This window comes from Chlorocebus sabaeus, chromosome 7 (genome assembly GCF_047675955.1).
Source record: "Chlorocebus sabaeus isolate Y175 chromosome 7, mChlSab1.0.hap1, whole genome shotgun sequence".
Lineage (NCBI taxonomy): Eukaryota > Metazoa > Chordata > Mammalia > Primates > Cercopithecidae > Chlorocebus > Chlorocebus sabaeus.
The window spans coordinates 116,039,618-116,059,386 of record NC_132910.1 but is presented as its reverse complement, the minus strand read 5'-3'; the positions used below and the strand labels follow the sequence as shown (position 1 = coordinate 116,059,386).

The 19,769-nt window shown below is 36.7% G+C and overlaps 1 protein-coding gene across 3 annotated transcripts in view; it reads right to left on the bottom strand.

Moving 5' to 3' along the window:
- Positions 1 to 3,910: 3,910 nt before the first annotated feature.
- KLHL2 (kelch like family member 2) overlaps positions 3,911 to 19,769 on the bottom strand; it is a 122,087-nt gene continuing 106,228 nt past the window's right edge. For 2 of the 3 annotated variants that reach the window (XM_008000201.3, XM_073017708.1), the window contains 6 exons: positions 15,927 to 16,124; positions 15,411 to 15,512; positions 13,673 to 13,801; positions 12,870 to 13,010; positions 9,055 to 9,198; positions 3,911 to 5,026 (listed from right to left, as the gene is read on the bottom strand). In XM_008000201.3, the coding sequence (XP_007998392.1) occupies positions 4,998 to 5,026; positions 9,055 to 9,198; positions 12,870 to 13,010; positions 13,673 to 13,801; positions 15,411 to 15,512; positions 15,927 to 16,124 (743 nt within the window). In that variant the 3' untranslated portion in view covers positions 3,911 to 4,997. The other variant, XM_008000202.3, reaches the window with a different exon arrangement.

Below are 19,769 nucleotides of genomic sequence, written 5' to 3'. Positions count from 1 at the left end.
GTCATTTTGCAGATGAGAAATAGAGGCTGGGAAAGATTTAAAAAGATTGAACATCAAGGGAGATTTCGGCTCCCAGGACCTTGACCTCGCTACATGAGCTGAGAACGCCCAGGTGATGTTGCTGTTGCTGTCCTGGACGATGAGGGCCCAGGGGCGGGGGCTTGACGCAGGTCTTTGCAGCTCTAAGCTGAGTTTACGCCATCTCTCAACATTAAAATATTGTGTACTGGGGTATAATAATAAAACTGTGTACAGATGCACAATATACTAAAACTTTCACTTAAAGGAAAAGGGGCCTTTAAAGAAAAAACCGCACAGGGGCATCATTTGGGCTAGTGAAGGCCCTTTTTCCTCCATCTTTATTAAGGTATAACTTACAAAAATTGTGTTTACGGCGCACATATGATGTTTTGATTATGTATATATTGTGTCAAATCTACACAGCTTCTGAAAACAGAATACTATTGTTTCACTCCTCCATGCTTTTGCTTAAACTGGCCCTTCCGCCTGGAATAATCAGCCATCTCCACGCCGCCCCATCAATTCAGGTGCTATCTCCTTGAGGAAGTTCCCTCTTGAAAAGTGTGTTTTTTAGATTCAGTGTGACCTGTACTCATTCGTCTACCCCTTATGTTTGGCACACACATTCTTTCTAAAGTATCATGACAGAGGTCACGTCAAACGAAAAGAAATGGGATCTGTCCCTTGGTTGTGTCAGCCCTGTCTTTAGGATGCCTTTAGAGTGGTGTCTGAAACCATCCCTACATAGTTCATCAAATTAATCTGGGAAAAAGGGGTGGGGGGAACGAAAATAAACCAAGCTTGCGGCACACAGGATTAATCATTAGGTCAACTTGCTGTCTGATCCCTTCCTCATAATTGTTTGCCTATTGCTTCAGAATCATGTAGACCCTGTTACAAGGTTACAGTTTCCCGTAACTGCTCTACAGACAACTTTAACATTATGAAACGTTGAGTTTGTGCTTTGAGATAATCTTTCAGGTCCTTCATGCTGATGAAACTACTGACTCAGCTGGTCTGAAGGACCACAAGGAGTTGACTTACCAAAGAATGCAGTTCCCACATCCTGATGATTTCATCCCCCTTACCTGAGCCGATCAACGACCCTAATTTTCCAGCCTCTTGCCCTCCAGGATCCCCTTAAAAACCTCAATACAGAACTCCTCGAGGAGATGAATTTGAGGGTCTCCTCCCATCTCCTCTCAGCACCCTGCCATCACTAAACTCTCTCTGCTGCAAACCTTGCTGTCTCAGTGTATACTGTGCAGTGGGCATATGAATCTGTTGGTCCTGTAGTGGATACTGTGGCACACCACCCAGATCCCCCCTCTTCAAGACCTAAGCAGGCATTCCTCCAGCTGCTGAGTACTGCCAAAGAGAAGCACCTCTCCCCACGGGTATACCCCCTTTCTGGGGAACAGCTAGTCAAGTAACTGGTTGAAACGGGGGTATAAAAGCCCTTAAACCAATGTAGGACTACTTTGCTTGGGCATCCCAGCTCCAGAGGTCCCCATCCTATTGGTTGTGTGATGACTGAACTTTCACCCAACTTTTCTCTCTGCCCAAACCTGCTATCCTCTATCAGGTAAGCATCAATAGCACACACTGTTGAGCCAGACTTCCTAGGCTTGGCATTTTATCAGCAGTGGGTAAGTTACTTCTCTGTCTTATCTGGTACTTCTGTAAAATAATAATACCTACACCTCAAAGAGTTCTTTATCATGATTACATAATGTATGTAAAGTCCTTTGCACAGTCTCTGGCATATAAGATATGATCAGTAAATGTCAGTAATTATTTCTGATTTGGAATTCTACCATAGTATTACATTTTCTAAATCAGAGCAGGTGTAGGTGTATGGAGAGGTCAGATTATTTTAAACCTTAAAGGCTTAGAGCTGGAAAAAAATGCTGATGCAGCAGCTCAACTTACTTATTTGCCTACAATGAAGATTAACAGGAGCTCCAGGAACAACAGCTGTAATTTATTGAGGGCCCTCTGGATTTATTTCAGGCATACGAACATGCATCATTTCTTTCAAATGCAACAATAACCTTGTGACACAGACACTACTGCCATTTTAAAAACAAAATAAGGGCTAGAGGTTATGTGTTGAAAGTCACAGCTAGCAATTGATAGAGGGAGCTGCAAACCCAGAACCCTTTTGTTTCTATGCCCATGGGCTTTCCAATATACCACACTGCTTTTTTCCTTAAAGCCAGGATCAGAACCCCAGAATGTTGACTCAAAGTATGGTTCCATTCTCCAATGTAGCCTCCTCTCCAAAATGAGACACTGGCAGCCATGTAAGTCAGTAGGAGGCAATTTGCTTGAGACAAAACTGAAACAAGATGGTATCAGCACACTGCTATGTAATATCACATGACCCTTTTATATCTGATAAAATAAGTCTCATAACGCATCAGCAGTTAGGATTACAAATACCTGGGTCTTCATGCTATAAGGAACAAAAGAGATAATAAATACCAGGAATCATACACAAGACTCCATAAGAAACAGGGAGCAAACTGATAGTCTTCTGACAGTAAATACACCATCTGCCTTTATCATAGTCATCACTGCTTTCAGTCAAGAAGGCATAGATCCAAACAAAGCAGGCAGATGAGTTGCTTCACAACGCAGGTATGTGGATCCAGCCTTGAACTCTGCTCAAACCTGGGGCTGCCTCCTTGACAGGATTTCTAAGACACCTCTCTGCCTTAACTTCTTATGTTTCATACAGTAATGGAACAGGCTGAGAACACTTCCATATGTGCCTTTAAAAACATTTCAAACTGGAAAGACAAAGGTTGGCATAGGGGAAGGAGATATGTCTAAAGTCTCTGAAGTCATAGATATGAATCCAGCTACTGACAAACCTTGGCAAATTACAGTGTAGCTATTAAAGCTTCAAAGATTAAGAAAGTAAAAACAGAGGTATTTGACATGCTATGTGGTTAAGACTTTGTTACTTTAATAGGCTGAGATTACATTTTAAGAAAAGCTTTAAAATTTTTCAGATAAATTGTTGATAGATTCATACAGTTTCATGAAACATTAGTGTTTGGAACTGATCAGGAAAGACAGACCTCATACATTTTTCTTGGTGCCTCTGTCAGAAACAGCTGACAGTACTCCAAGTTCATTAGACCTTCAAGATTTTTTTGACAATGATGTGCTGTAAGGCCACACTAAGGCAGAAATTCATGTTTTCATCAACTCAGCATAGGCTTTTTCTGATTAAATTCATTTATAATGGAAAGTTCAACTAAGTATGAAATATGGTTCCATGTTTACATTTGAATTGAAATGTTATCATAGCAATCTTTCCTCTTGATTATCAACTGTTCTAGCAACAGCTCATGCCAACTTTTTTAATTCCTGAGGAATGGTCACAATATTCCATCACCTCCTCCTTCCCCCTCTTCCCTTCCTCTGCTGTGCCAGCACCCCAGCTGCCTACCTGACTCCACTATTCCTATTTCCTCAATTCCTTTTATTTGGTATCAAAACCACAGTTTCTCAGTTACTTTGGAATATATTTTTTCTTTGACTTTCTTTTTGGTCTAATGCTACTTGTTTTATCCTTATCTCATGCCCTACCCATATCAGGGACACAAAAATACAAAAAGTTTAAACTTTACCAATCCTTGACAGACCTCTCCTTGATAGTTGAGGTTACTTTTCCTTGGAAAGAGAACCATTTTTATTGACTTTGGTTATTCATTTAATAGTTTTGTCTTATAGGTCAGGTCACTTTGGCAATAAATTAAAAATGCAGATTTCTGAAGTGACAAAATGCAAACTTTATAAAAGAGCCAAAAACAAACTAACAGGAAACTTTAATACAAAACTAAATAGATAAAAATCAAGAACACTGTGAAACAAATAATATACAAACCTTTATTCAAAGATAATTCAAGAAAGACATGTTTTGGTCATTTTTAAAGTGAGATTAATTGAAGATCTCAGAAAAACTGTATCTGATCAACACACATGGCTACTCACAGAAAGTTCTCTCTTCTGTTAATAGCAGCTAAATTTATACACACAGAAAAATTCTTAAGACCATGCAAATTCAGTTGAATTCCATACATTCATTATATTCATCAAAAACCTGCAGTAATGTTCATGCCAAAGTGTTAATTTGAGAAAAAAATTAAAAATACACACCAAAACATGACCAAGATTAAACTAAAGAAAATTAATAAATAAGCATAATTTATATTTTATTTTAAAAAGTTTGGCATCACACATATTCAAGTGTGTTACACCAGGTCCATTCCTCAGAAGTGGCGTTTAAAGTGTTAAGCATTGTTAAATATCAAAAAATACAACTCTGTTTTACAATGTAGTACTGGCATAATTCAAAGTACTGTGCCAATTATAAATAGTATAATCAAGTTTCAAACATCTTTTCAAACATATTTAAAGGAAAGCATATAGACACACATTTATATGCACATAATTTATTATATTCATGTAATCAAAGTTATTTTATAAAAGCAAACAGTTTATCCCTCAACTAGTTTGTATACTTACGTAGATTTTAATATCTGTTCAAAGATTTTCAGTTCTTGGTATACAGATTTTTAGAAGAAATAAAGATAAAATTTAATTTTACAAGAACACGCATCATTTCATCCTCCTTCACAAAATAATCCGTAGTCATTCAAGGTTGATAAGAACTAGTCTTTATGAAAGCAACTGTTGTCTAAAGACTACAGATTAAGTCCTGCAGTCCAAGTTTCTTATGAAAATTCAGTCAGCTGCTGCTCATTGCAGAAAAAGCCTACACGGTGCTTCTACCAAAAATAATCTTCAGTATCCGAGGCCTATAAAGGCAGACGATCTTATCTTCTGCTGAGACGTAAAGTGCAGCTACAAGTGGAGAAGTGCTAGATTCTCAGTCACTTCAGAAATACTTGTTGAAGGCTGTTTCTCATGTATAAATATGCTGAAAATGTCCCTCAGGCTCATAATGGTTTATCAATAACTGTGACCCCTGAGCAAAGAAATGAAGAGATAAAAAAGAAGTCACAGGCAGCATTCTGTATCTCTGAGAAGACACTCAATTCTTTATTATAATACGAAAGCAGGAGGCACCATACAAATCATGTTTCAGAATCTCTTTCTTAAACTTTAGTAGTATTATCATTTTAATCTAAATGACAGTGAAATCTCTGTTTAGTTATGGACTAAATATAAGACTATTTAATCCAGAACTAGTCTCTTCCTCTTTGTAGTTATAATTTGGAAAACATACTCAAAAGGGAACACAGAAACTTTTGAGCGTGACGGATATGTTCATTATCTTGATTGTGGTGATGGTTTCATGGGTATATACTATGTCAAAAGTAATAAAATTACATACTTTAAATATACAGTTGACCCTTGAACGACATGGGGGTCAGGGGTGCTGACCCTCCCATGTATAATTTTTTACTCCCGCACAATTCAACCGTTAACAGCTTACAGTTGACCAAATGCCTTACTGATATGCTCAATTAACATATTTTACATGTAATATGTTATATATGTCATAACATGTTATGTGTTATATATTGTATTCTTAAAGTAAGCTACAGAAAAGAAAATGTTATTTAAAAAGTCATAAGGAAGAGGAACTATATTTACTATTCATTAAGGGGAAGTGGATCATCATCAAGGTCTTCATCCTTGTCTCTTCACATTGAGTAGGCTGAGGAGGAGGAGAAAGAGGAGAGGTTGGTCCTGTTGTTTCAGGGGTGGCAGAGGCGGAAGAGGTGGAGGAGGTGGAAGGGAAGGCAGGGGAAACAGGAGAGGCAGACACACTTGGTGCAACTTTAAGGAAATACACCGTAATTCCTGACCTTTTTTTTTTTTCATTTCTCTAAAAATGTTTCCATACAATACCAATCCTCCTTCCACCACTTTCTTCAGTTACAGTGCACATATCATAGAAGGGCCCATTTCATAAAATAAGTCATAAACAGTCTTGAATAACCAGAACCCTTTTGCCAGACTGTCTAATGTCAGTTTGTTTTCTGGCATTGCTTCTACATCTTCTTCATTGTCTGGCAGTGGTTAAGAAGCACTCATCTCCATTGAGTCATGTTCTGTTAATTTCTCTGGTTTGGTATCTATTAGCTCTTGAATTTCTCCAAGATCCATACCTGAAATCCTTCACCATCAACCTTTATAGTCACATCCACGATCTCTTTCATGATTTCTTTGACTGGCTCTGTCATAACTCCTGTAAAGTCATACACAACATCTGAACACAGGTTTTTTTTTTTCCAGCAGGAATTTATTGTTTTGGATTTGATGACTTTCATAGCTTTTTCTATAACAACAGTGATATATTCAATGGTGTAATCCATCCAGACTTTCATGTTTTCTCTGTTGAGATTCTCTTCCATAGCATTGGCAATTTTTTCCATAGAGTGCCATATATAATGAACTTTAAGGTTCCTCTGGTCCCTGATCTAGAGGCTGAATTAGACACACTGTGTTTAAGGGCACGTAGACCACTTCTATGCCTTTGGTGTTGAACTCATGGGGTCCTGGGTGGCCAACGGCACTGTCCAATATCAAAATAAAAGGCAGTCCCTTACTGGCAAGGTAATTCCTGACTTCAGGAAGAAAGCACAGATGGAACCAATCCAGGAAAAGAGTTCTTGTCTAGGTCTTCTTGTTATGCAATCAAAAGACTGGCAGCTGGTATTTATATTTTCCCTTCAAGGATTGGGGGTTAGCAGCTTTTTAGATAAGAGCAGCCCAAATCATAAACCCAACTGCATTTGCACAAAATAGTAGAGTTAGCCTATCCCCTTCTGCCTTAAATTCTGGTGCTCACTTTCCTTCGTAATAAATGTCCTTGGTGGCACATTTGTCTGCATTAAAAACTTTTTCAGGCAGATATCCATTCTCCTCAACAACTTTCTTAATGGCATCTGGGAGCTTATCTGCTGCCCCTTGGTTGACAGAAGCTGCTTCTCCTGTTATCTTGACATTTTTTGAGCCAAACCCCTTTCCAAAATTATCAAGTCATCCTTTGCTTGAGTAGGCTGAGGAAATTCTCCAGTTTCAGATCCTTCACCTTCCTTTTGCTTCAAGTTGTCACATAATGACTTTGCTTTTTCTCAAATCATATTAGAGTTGACAGGTATGCCTTTCTTATAGCAGTCCTGCACCCACCAAAAACCAAAACCAAAAAATCAAAAATAATAAAAGTTTAAAAATTAGCCGGGCGTGGTGGCACCCCCTGTAATCCCAGCTACTCAGGAAGCTGAGGCATGAGAATCGTTTGAATCTGGGAGGCGGAGGTTGCAGTGATCTGAGATCACGCTGTTGCACTCCAGCCTGGGCGATAGAGTGAGATTCTGTCTCAAAAAGAAAAATCCTGTACCCACATAAAAGCTGCATGTTCAACACAAGATAAAAAGGGATTTCACAAAAAGTGGGAAGTTTTCAAAACTGCTGGGATGGCTGCAAGGATGGCTTCCTGAATTTCCTTTTTCCTTTTTACAATGATCCCGACCCTGGATTCATTTATTTTGAAATGGTGGGCAAGTGCAGCAGCAGACCTCAGTCCATGGTTTATCTCAAGCAATTCCACTTTTTCTTGTCATGTCATGACTCTTCTCTGCTTCGCTGGAGCACTTCCCAGCATCATCACCAGTGGCACTTTGCATGGGTCCCGTGGTGTTATTCAAGGTTTATGATATTGCAGTAAACATGATGAAAAATAACGCAGAACCATGAGAGAGAACTTTTTACTGAGATACGGTCACTGAAGAGACAAACTGCTCTTTCAAAGGTGATTAGCGCCCCACAGCTTTTTAAGCGGATACTCACAACAGCTGAGCTCACCAATGCAGCAACAGGAGACGGCTATAAAATTATTAGAGTAGTACAGTAACATACTACAGTTAATTTCATGCAGTTATGATTTAATATTGTATCTTTGTGGTTTGTTCACATTTCTCTGGACTGTGAATGACACCGTCTATGGTTTGTAGGTGTTTGTTCTTGTAAGAGTTTGTGTGCATACGTTTTGATAAATTTTAACTTTTTGTAATAGATTTTTGGATATTTTGTAGTAAATGATAAAACAGACTAATATCTACATATATTGTGTTCATAATCTTACTTAATTTTTTCAATATTTCTAGGCTATGCAGTTCATCTGAGTTTTTTCAAACTGTTACAAATCTCCAAAAAAATTTTTCCAACATAATTATTTTTCAAAAAATATCCACATATAAGTGGACATACACAGTTCAAACCTGTGTTGTCCAAGGGTCAACTGTACGCTATGTATTCTGTCAGTTTATACCTCAATGAAGTTGTTTTAAAAATTAATCTAGTATTCAGCCATGTTATATTGGAATTCTACTGTACATAGTTCTTCTAAGTGCTGTTTTGAATGATACATAAGCAACAGTGATGGTTAATTAGTTTAGACATTTTCTTCCTCCACTATTGGAGCAATTTTGTTACAGAAATATTATACTATTAAAAGCCAGATAAATATCACTGAAAACAATTTAAAGATTCATGATAAAATTTATTAAAATTATAATTTATCTTACTAAGAGAATGGAACAAAAAATCACATTTTATAACTCAACCAGTACTATGCTTAAGAAAGAAAAATTATTCCACAGCCTCACTATAATACTGTCTTATGGAGCCGCACCACGGGGAGACACAGGAATCCAATCCTATTTCTCGGACATCTCAGGAATTAACACCTTGCTACACAGTGAATTCTTCTTCTCTGCATACAGATTTTAGCTACGTTAAATTTTATTATATGATTTTGTATATCAAAGACTTGGGATTTTGAATACAAATGACTGCAGAATGACAAAAGTATACTGGTGCTTTATTTCAGAATATATACAACCAATGTTAATCATCTTAAGAGTAAGATATAAACTATACCTTCAGAAAAGACTTTATTCTTATAACAGAAAAACTTTGTTAATATAAAAATCATAATGAGGTCATCTTTTTGTATGATAATTGACTTTAGAGACCAGTTACCTGCATAACTTCTCCCTGTGCTCATACATGATGACACAACTGTCCATTTATCCGTTGTTGGATTATAATATTCTACTGACGCCAAGTTACAGGAACCATCGTCCCCTCCAACAACATATAACAGACCATTAACTGCACAAACTCCTTTAAAAAATTACACAGAGAGAAAACGATTATTTAAAAAAGTTGGATGAATATGAGTATCCCTGTACATGTTTAGTGAGGTAATCCAGAGACACTAATTTCTTTGAAAGGAGGCAAGAAGAGAAAATAGTGAGCATGTAAAGAATTCTTTTTATATTAGGATAGCCAGGCACCATGGCTCACACCTATAATCCCGGCACTTTGGAAGGCCGAGGTGGGCAGATCACTTGATGTCACGAGAGTTCGAGACCAGCCTGGGCAACATGGCGAAACCCCATCTCTACTAAAAATACAAAAATCAGTCAGGCATGGTGGAGTGTGCCTGTGGTCCTAGCTACTCCAACAGGCTGAAGCAAGAGAATCATTTGAACCCAGGAGGCAGAGGTTGCAGTGAGCCAAGACCACACCACTGCCCTCCAGCCTGGGCAACAGAGCGAGACTCCGTCTCCAAAAAAAAAAAAAAAAAAGAATTCTTTCTTTATTAGGAGACTATAATACCACTTCTAACCTCCTACTGATTGTCATTTATGCAGTAGTTACTTTATATATGCATTATTGTATTTAATTTTCACAACATTATAGGTTGGAAACTATTTTGACCCTCATTTTATTTATTTTTTTTAAATAAAAAGTCAAAGTCAGCTTACTTAGGGAATCCTAAGGAAGAAAATATATGTTAGTAGAAGGTAAAAATATTCTTAATTTTAATTATCACACTAAATGGTTAGCTATTTCATCTCCCTTTAAAGAAGAGAATATTATTTATATTAAAATAACTATTTTCTTTGCAAAAATTCAAAATATCTAGAAAAGTATAAAGAAAAAAAGATGACCTCCAACCTTATGTCACTTGGAATAATGACCATTAAAATTTTGATCTCTACTCTGGCTAACTTTTCTTTACGCATATATACTCAGATACTTTCTTTTTTAACCCCAAAGTAGCTCACACTACACATGCTACTTTATTAAATAACTTACCCACCCTGGCCAACCAACATACTTTGGACAGTTCCTCAAGTTAATAAATGTAATGTTTATGTATCATATCATCGTAGTTTATTTAATCATTTTTTTACTGATGGATATTTAAGTCATTTTGATTTTTTTGCTGTTATCAATGATGTTGCAATGAACAAAGATCCCCTGAATATTGTTTTGAATACTTGAGCAATTTTTCCTAATATAAATTATTAGAAAGAAAACTGCTGAGTCAAATGGTAAATGCTTTTAAAAAGCTAATTCAATGTAATTTTTTAAAGTACATTTAATATCTTATAAAAAGTTCAGTGCTACTATGAACTTGTACTAGAGGGCATCAAAGAATCCAGAAGAATGCTGCCCAAATCTACAAAACTTTGTAGGAAAAAAACTCATACCATTTTAAGTTGCTCAAATACTTAAAAGGCAAATGCTGCTGCCACACAAGCTCCATACAGTAGGTATATGTGTATGCAACACTATATTTCAGTCTGTTGATGGACAACATAGGACTGTGAGAGAAAAAATGATCTCAAAAATGGCCCTGCTACGATGGAAGGCATGAACAAGGAGATTATATCGTCCTAAAGAGTTTTCCCAATTATATCTACGAGGGGCTCACAGATTAAAGAGCATCCCACTGCAGAAAGGGAGGCTGGTCCATACATCCATTTGAATATATTAGCTATATATTCAGAAGACATCAATTTTACTAACCCACTAACTCACAACACCAGATTCCTTTTAGGCGATCGGAGCCAAATCACTTTGCCAAAAGGATGCACTTTCCTGCAGTGTTTGATGGTTCCAGTTTATTCAGTTTACTTCAACACAATCAAATTCATATTGAGAACCTATTACAGACATGCTAGGTATTAAAAGTCTATATATAATCATCTAATTCAAGTTTATTTCATTTTTACTCCACTCTTGGTGTCATAATTTACCGTACTTATGAAAACTTTTGAAATTTGGCTGGTAAGCTGCTTGCTATTTCAAATTTATATGGATGCTTTCACCTCTCCCCATTTAACATTGAATACGTGTCCTCCACTCTTTGCCAGCTTAGTTCTTTCTTCCCAGTAATTTAGGTGCTTGGATGAGGTCCTGAGCCTAGGTTATTAAAAAGGAAGAGCTGAGTAGATCTTATTAGAAGTTTTTTTCAGATTACCAGGAATATGGAATGAGGGTGAGATTTTAAATATTCTTATGAACTTAAATAATTTTAAAATATATGCTCAATTGGATTATATTGTATCTTGTAAATTATAGAAGTAAGTAATTCAAGTTCTGTTATTTGCATAGAAAATAAACATAATTGATTGAGAAGGAAAAACTGAAAAGTAAGCTTTTAGATTTCTCTCTCTTCCTTATTATTAAATAAACTCAAGTAATGTTGTCTAAGTCAAAGTATGAAACAACTTTTCAACAGACTTAAGTCTTTTTCCTAAATCCTACCCTTTCCCACACAATTTTTTGAAGAACAGCTCTATAATGATAGACCTATCATTATAGCTCTATAAATACAAATTATCTCTTTATTCTTCTACCTAAAAGAAATGAGTACTTTCTGATATGAAAACAATAAGCACATATAGAGAAAAAATAACATTATTCTAACCTTTAAGAAAATACTCATAAAAAGCTCAAATTGCAACTAAGTTTCCTAATCCAGGAAAGGACACTTGCACAAATCACCATGGCTTTTCTAACTTAATGTGTACTGGAGTCACTTATTCCACTAAGGACCCAGATTTGAGGGTCTTACCATCGAGCGAACTGATAACTAAATACAACTGACCAGATGACATGCAAGGCCAAACAGAATTAATTATAAATTCTGGTCTGTGGCTAACAGTATCTGCAGTTCCACATACTTAGTCTTTCTTAGTAATCACACTTCTTTAAAGAGAAACTAAGATGAGTGCTGATGGAGGACGGGTGTCCCATGGTGTACAGTAAGTTTGAGACTCACCAGGAACTTATTTTACACTATGAGAAATGACATGAAGATAATGGCATTTTGAAGAATCCTAGCATTTCCTGAAAGGCTATGTAGCTATCTTGAGTCTATTTTCCACTTGTATTTCCCTTCCTTGATTCTTCTTTTCAAGTGGTTATTTCCCTAATCTTAAAGTTCTCTACGTTCTTAAAATTATTTGTTGTTGTTGTTGCTTTAGTTTTTCCATTTTCCTGGAAATCCTGAACTGTATTAAGCTAGGGTTACCTCTGCAGACTTCCCCTCTAAACTAGTTGGTTAGATTTAGATAACCAACTAGTTTTTTAACCTAGTATAAATATTTACTCAACTAGAGTAAATTTCCTGAGAAGTAGGATCTCCAGTATGTGATAGATACATAGTAGGCACTAAAAAATATTTGGTGTAAGAATGAATGAATTCAAGTATCAAATGAAGGGTCTACTCCTAATTAATTAGTCTCCAAGTTTATCACCAAAAAGTAGCAGCTAGTAGAAATAAGTTTACTGACGTGTCACAACAACCAGTTATGTTCCAGAGACTGTGGCAGGCATTCACTTTACAGGATTATTAAGTAAGTTTCTGCCTTTAAAGAGTTCAAAGTCTGTCAGGGAACCCAGATCAGTAAAAGAACAATGGAAATACACAGTGATACTAGTGAAACTTAAAATAAAATTCAACATAAGTTTTATAACTTTAAACTGACAGATACCTGCATTTCTTCTGCACATGTTCATATCTGCAACCTGTCTCCATGCATTAGTGGTAGGATCATACACTTCAACACTTTTTCGTACTAAAGGGCCATCATGACCTCCTACAGCATACAATAAATTGTTTAACACACCAACACCTATAAAACACAACCAGCCAAATAGAGGGGCAAAAAGAACAAGAGATTTATATCATATTAGGTTTATTTAATATGTTTATTTAACTGTAACTAAAACTTCTGAAGTTATAATTCATAATAAAAGCAAGCTGATACTATAGCCTACAATTTAAGAAATGGAAATCAATAGAATTGATGATTAAATAAGCATCTCAACAAACTATTATTCTGAAAAAAGAGGCATGTCAAACAGAATAAAAATATTAATAATATGTAGGTGAAACACAGGGAGGGAAAAAGTCCTTTAATGTAATCCTTTTGAAAAAAAAATCCATAATAAAATAACCCTGAATTAAAGCACAAAATTTTAAGAAATATACATGAAAAGATTTGATTATTAAGCAAGTTCCCCAATAAGCACTAAAAACAGAAACTAAAAGGAGTGCTAACCATGTGAATATATGAAACAGAAATGTCTATAGCACTTTGACATTAAATTTTAAAGTAAAATTACTTTGTAATTACTCCCATTAACTGCACAATTCAAAAGACATTTAGCAGTGCCATTAAAATCAGCATATCATATATTTTCAGATAATGTAAAATGATGCCACTGAATCATTTTACTTTAACTATTTTCCATCATTTTTGTGCTTCAATTGCTAAAATAGGTTCACATGTACCTGCTCCACTCCGCCTGGTGCTCATTTCTGCTATATAGCTCCACTCATTTGTTGTAGCATTATAGCATTCTACTGTGCTAAGACACTGACGTGACGCTCCATCATAACCTCCTACAGCATAGAGCAAACCTACGCATAAAATCACAAAGAAAGCCAAATTTATTAAAAAACGAACAAACAAAAAACACGATTTTTTCAAGCCAGAAAATATTAATATATTTTCCTTCATGGCAGTAGAGTTTCCCCGTAAAGTGCTCTGATTTTTATGAACTATATTAGGGTCTTGCCTAATGGTGACAGATGGAGTACTCAAATCATATTACGAAGATCCGCAGGGTATAGATGATGTTAATTTTATACTTTCCTCAATAACCTGATAAAATAAAAAGCACACTCATTATATATTTAGGTAACACTATTTGATAAGTGAACAACATCCTGTAAGACAGAATTAAATACCAAAGTTATCTTAGGAAATTGGAAAAAAGGTTAAATCAAAAATTAATATCAGAATGCAATGCAATATTACTTGGCAATAAAAAGGCATGAAGTACTAATAAATGCCTCAGTATAAATAAACAAATCTTGAAAACATCACCCTAAGCCAAAGAAGTGAGTCACCAAAGATCACATACCGTACGACTAAAATGTTCAGAAGAGGCAAATCTCTAAGTGATAGAAAGCAGACTGGCAGTTGCTGAAGGTTGGGTAGGAGAGGAGTAAGAGCTAAGCGAAGCAGGATTGCTTTCAGAGGATAATAAAAATGTTTTAAAACGAATTGTAGTGATGGATGCACAATGAACTGTATACACGAAATGGGTGAATTGTATGGTACGTGGATTATATCTCAATAAAGCTGTTTTTTTCTAAGTGCAGAGAATTACACCTACGATGAGGAGGGGGTGGAAACCTGCAAATTTGCCCAAGTCAATTAAAAAAAAAACACCAAAAAATAATACTTAGAGCCTTCCTTAACTTCTGTTGGGAGACAAAGTAGGATATAAATAAATAACTGTGGCAATCCATCCCTTAAATGTTAAACAGCCCTTCTCCAGATACAAAATTACACATTTATGTCACCTGAATTGTTCCCCCCAAACAACTGTATTTAAATCAGCTGACAGTCTTACATAGCAGCAGTCCCCAAACCGCAGGCCATGGACCAGTACCTGTCTGGAACCTGTTAGGAACCGGGCGGTGAGTGACAGGTGAGCGAGTATTACGGCTGAGCTCTGCTTCCTGTCACATCAGCAGAGGCATTAGATTCTCACAGAAGTGCGAACCTTCTTGAAATGCACATGTGAGGGACCTAGGTTGTGCGCTCCTTATGACACACTAACGCCTGAAGATCTGAGGTGGAACAGTTTCATCCCAAAACCATCCCCGCAACCCACCCCTGTCCGTGGAAAAATTGTCTTCCACAAAACTGGTCCCCAGTGCCAAAAAGGTTGGGGACTGCTGTTATATAAGTCAAACACACACACACACACGCACACACAGAAAGGAAGAGGATAAAGGGAGAGGGATGGAGAGGGAGAGAAAAGGCCTTATATAGGTTGATTTATATAGAGAAGCTAGTTTTGAAAAGAGGATAATTGAAATTTTACAGTAATTACGACTTTTCTTTTTAAAATGATAATTAGCTTGCCCATTCAGAAAACTAATGTTTTGATTATTGGAAGAATCACTCTCAAGGATCAAAAAGCCATATGTACCTGAACAAACTGTCAGCACCTACCTCCAACAACACCCACACCAACGCTGCTCCTCCTCGTGTTCATGGGAGCAACATGAAACCACTCATTAGACTTTATGTTGTATGCTTCCACAGATGATAGACCTATAATAAAACACAAGTCTTCATTTCCTTCTCTAAAAAAAGTCAATAGTTCATATATATGGAAAAATACTTCAGGTATGTAACATTGGGCTAAAATTAAGAGAAGAAAATGGCAGAATGTAAACACATCAATTACATGAAAAACAGGAACAGCTTGTTTTCCAGAAGGCTCCTACCTAAGCTACTGACATTTATAAGCTTTTTAAACTTGATGACTGATACTGATGCATAAGAAAGAAAATTTATATACTCAGCACTCATATCATTTAAGGAAATTCTTGATAAAATTTTAAATTTATCTTTAAATACCAGTTAAAACCTCACATATGCCCTAATGATGCCACGGTTTATTCCATAAACATGACTACTATGTTAATTTTAGCAGCAATGTAGAAGAGATGAAAAGGAAATTACCTGTACTCCCATCAAAGCCTCCCACAGCGTATAACAATCCATTTAACACAGCAGCTCCCAAAGTGCTTCTCCGGTCTCTCATGTTAGCAACGCTGGTCCACTGGTCCTTCACAGGGTCGTAGGAATCTACAGTACGAACTCTTAATGAACCATTAAAGCCACCAACAGCAAAAACAAGTCCAGCCATGTAGACCATGCCTGCAAAAGGAGTACAGCATTTACAGATCAACGTGCAACTCGACTACCACCAATATCCAAAGATTGCTTTCTAGTAAGTCTATAGCTGTTGTCAGAACATGCTACTCTTAGGAAGAGCCTGATTAAATAAATCCTTGAAAATGCTATTCATTTGCAAGAACATCCAATCGCTAAATTGTCTAAGGTTATTATTATTATTATTATTATTAAGATAGAGTCTCGCTCTGTCACCCAGGCTGGAGTGCAGTGGCGTGATCTCGGCTCACTGCAAGCTCCACCTCTCCGGTTCATGCCATTCTCCTGCCTCAGCCTCCCGAGTAGCTGGGACTACAGGTGCCCGCCACCATGCCCGACTAATTTTTTGTATTTTTAGTAGAGACGGAGTTTCACTGTAGTCTCGCTCTCCTGACCTCGTGATCAGCTCACCTTGGCTTCCCAAAGTGCTGGGATTATAGGCGTGAGCCACTGCGCCCAGCCTTCTTTCTAAGGTTATCAAAAGATGTAATGGCACGGGCTAAAGTACCATTTTGACTCATTTTTTTTCAAATATCAATTTACAAGCTTAAATAATGAGCCATTATTTTCCAACTATTTGAACCTGTACTCACCTCCCATAGCTTTCAATTTTGGATCTTCTAGTGGATATTCTTAAAATGAAACTCTAAACACTTCTAATCAGGGGTCGGCAAATTTATAGCCTACAGGCTAAATCTGGTCCACCAGACTATTTCTGTAGAACCCATAAGCTAAGCATGGTTTTTATATTTTTAAATGGCTGAAAAACAACCAAAAGAATAATATTTCATGACTTGTAAAAAGCTATATGAAATTCAAATTTCACCATCCATAAATATAGTTTTATTGGAACACTGTCCCACCTATTCACTTCCATATGGCTAGTTTTGCACTATAACAGTAGATAAGAAGCTGTGACAGAGACCATATAACCACAAAGCCTAAAATACTTACTCTCTGGTCCTTCAAGAGAAAGTCTGCTGATCCCTGGGCTAAACAGATATTACAGAATCAGTGAATGGAGAAACTGGACTGCTAGACTCAGGTTTCAACCATCTTTTCACTTTTCTCAACTTTTTCATGCTGCTGCCCTAATCGGACAGGCTCCTATCACCATCCACTCTGTTCTCTTTAACTCTGAATCCTCAGTTAAAGTTCCACATTCTCTGTGATGCCTTCCCTGTCTACTTTAGCCTAAAAGGGATTAGTCCAGCTCCTGAACCCCTATAGAAAATGACATCTATATAGTGCACTTAAGGTTTAATAAATGTACAGAGTCTATAATATAATTACTTTAAATTGTTCAAGTTTTTATTGTTCTTAGTTCTATGTTTATGTCCCTGTGCCAGTCTGAGGGCAGGCAATGTGGCTCACAGTTCCCTGAATCCCTATAGGGAGAACTGGAATCACCAGATATGTTTGACGAGCTCAATGTTTTACAGATGTCATCAGGCAAGAGATGCAAGTCTACCCCTTATTGTCTTACCCTCTGGTGCTTTATTCCCCCACCCCCTTAAAAATACATGGAAATGCAGTCCTCCATATGGCAACAAGACCTTTCCAGTTCAAATGAAGTTGCCTGTTTTGGCCCCCTGCTAGCACAGAATTTAATAGACCTCCTAAGAGGGCCTGGAGACTAGTGAGCAGCAACATAGCAGGCAGCATGTTTCAGCATAAAACAATCCTGTATCCCAAAATCATGACTAACTCCAGGTTAGTTCATTGTGGGAATTTTGCCCATTGCAATTTTCATTTTCCTTTCTCTACACACAAAATAACACAACAAACATGCCATCTCTTAGAAGTAATGTAGTATGCTTACCAAGTTTTAGGGAATTTTAGGTCACAGAGAAGAAGAAAATAAATGAATCAATCTATGAAGTGCCCCCCACCAAAGGTTCTGGGTCTGGAGAAGGGACTGAACTAAAAGAAGTATGATAAGGAAACTGAAGTGCCCAGAAGTTTAATTACACAGTTTATTAAAATTTGGCCAAGTTTGCAGAGTTAAGGACATTGGTTCTAATCTGAAGGAGGAGAGGGAAGAGGACATGATGAAGATAAAATGTATTCACAGTTACCCAATAAGTAAATAATACATTTTGCAATAAATTGAATCAAATGACATATGGCCCCAAAGTAAAGGGAACTATAATAGGAATCAGATATGAATTAAGAAATCAGTTAGTAAATGGCATACAAAACTCCATTTCCAGTAGTAACAAGAAAGATAAAATACCTAAAAATAAACTTGCCAAGAAACACAGAGGACCATTGGAAGAAAGTGTTAAAAATCTACTGAAGGATATAAAAGAAGACATGAGTCCTATCACTAGTTTCACAACATAGTAAAACATATTATAAAGCACAGTAACTAAAAGTGGCTATGTCTTGATGCATGAATAGGCAAGACAAATCAATGGAAGAGAACAGGAAATTTAGAATACAACCAAGTAAATGTGGAAATCTAATACATGATAAAGGCAGCATTTCATCAAATGAATGGAGACAGATAAGTCAATAAGGGGTATTTGGACAACTGAGTAGCCATTAAAAGCCAAAATCTATACCTTACATCTTAGACTAAAATACAGCCCAGATATCTTAGAGAGAGATATGTATTTATAAATAAAACTGTAAAGGTACTAGAACAACAAATGTTTTCAAAATATACTTTTGTCATAGGGTAGATACCACCTTAACCAAGAGAACAAGGTGACCCTCACAAGAAATAATCATACTAAGTCAATTTAACCGTGGGAAAGTGTCAGACAAATCCAGCTTGAGAGATATTCTTCAAAATATCTGACCAGTCCTCTTCAAAGAATTAAGGGCATAAAAGATAAGAAAAGACTCTGGGACTATCTCAGATAAGAAGATATGACAACTAAATGCAAAGTAGGATCCTGGAACAGCATAAGGGAATCAATGGAAAAAATGGTAAATATGAATGAAGTCTGTATTTCAGTTACTATTAATATGCCAATGCTAATTTCTAGTTTTGATAACTGTATCACAGTAAGATGTTAACACTGGGGAAAGAATATACCAGAATTCTTTGTTCTATCTTTGCAACTCTTCTGTAAGTAAAATTATTTCAACAGAAAGTTTTTTTGTCTTTTTTTTTGAGACGGAGTTGCCTAGGCTGGAGTGCAGTGGTGAGGTCTCAGCTCACTGCAACCTTCGCCTCCCGGATTCAAGCGATTCTCCTGCTTCGGCCTCCTGAGTAGCTGGTATTACAGGCGCCTGCCACCATAACCGGCTATTTTTTGTATTTTTAGTAGAGAAGGGGTTTCACCATGTCGGCCAGGCTGGTCTCAAGCTCCTGACATTGTGATCTGCCCACCTTGGCCTCCCAAAGCACTGGGATTACAGGCATGATCCACTGCACCTGGCCCAACATAAAGCTTTTTAAAACTATGTTTGTGTGTGTATACACACACTCACACACACATATAGATAATTTTGGCATATGGCTTTCTATGCAAGAAACAAATTTTTAAGTCCAGAGACACAAAACTTTGGTACAGGACTACATTAAAAGATAAAGTTTTTACATGGCAAAAATAGCACAAAGTCAAAAGATAAATGATTAATACAAATAAATATTCACACTAGACATCACAGACACAA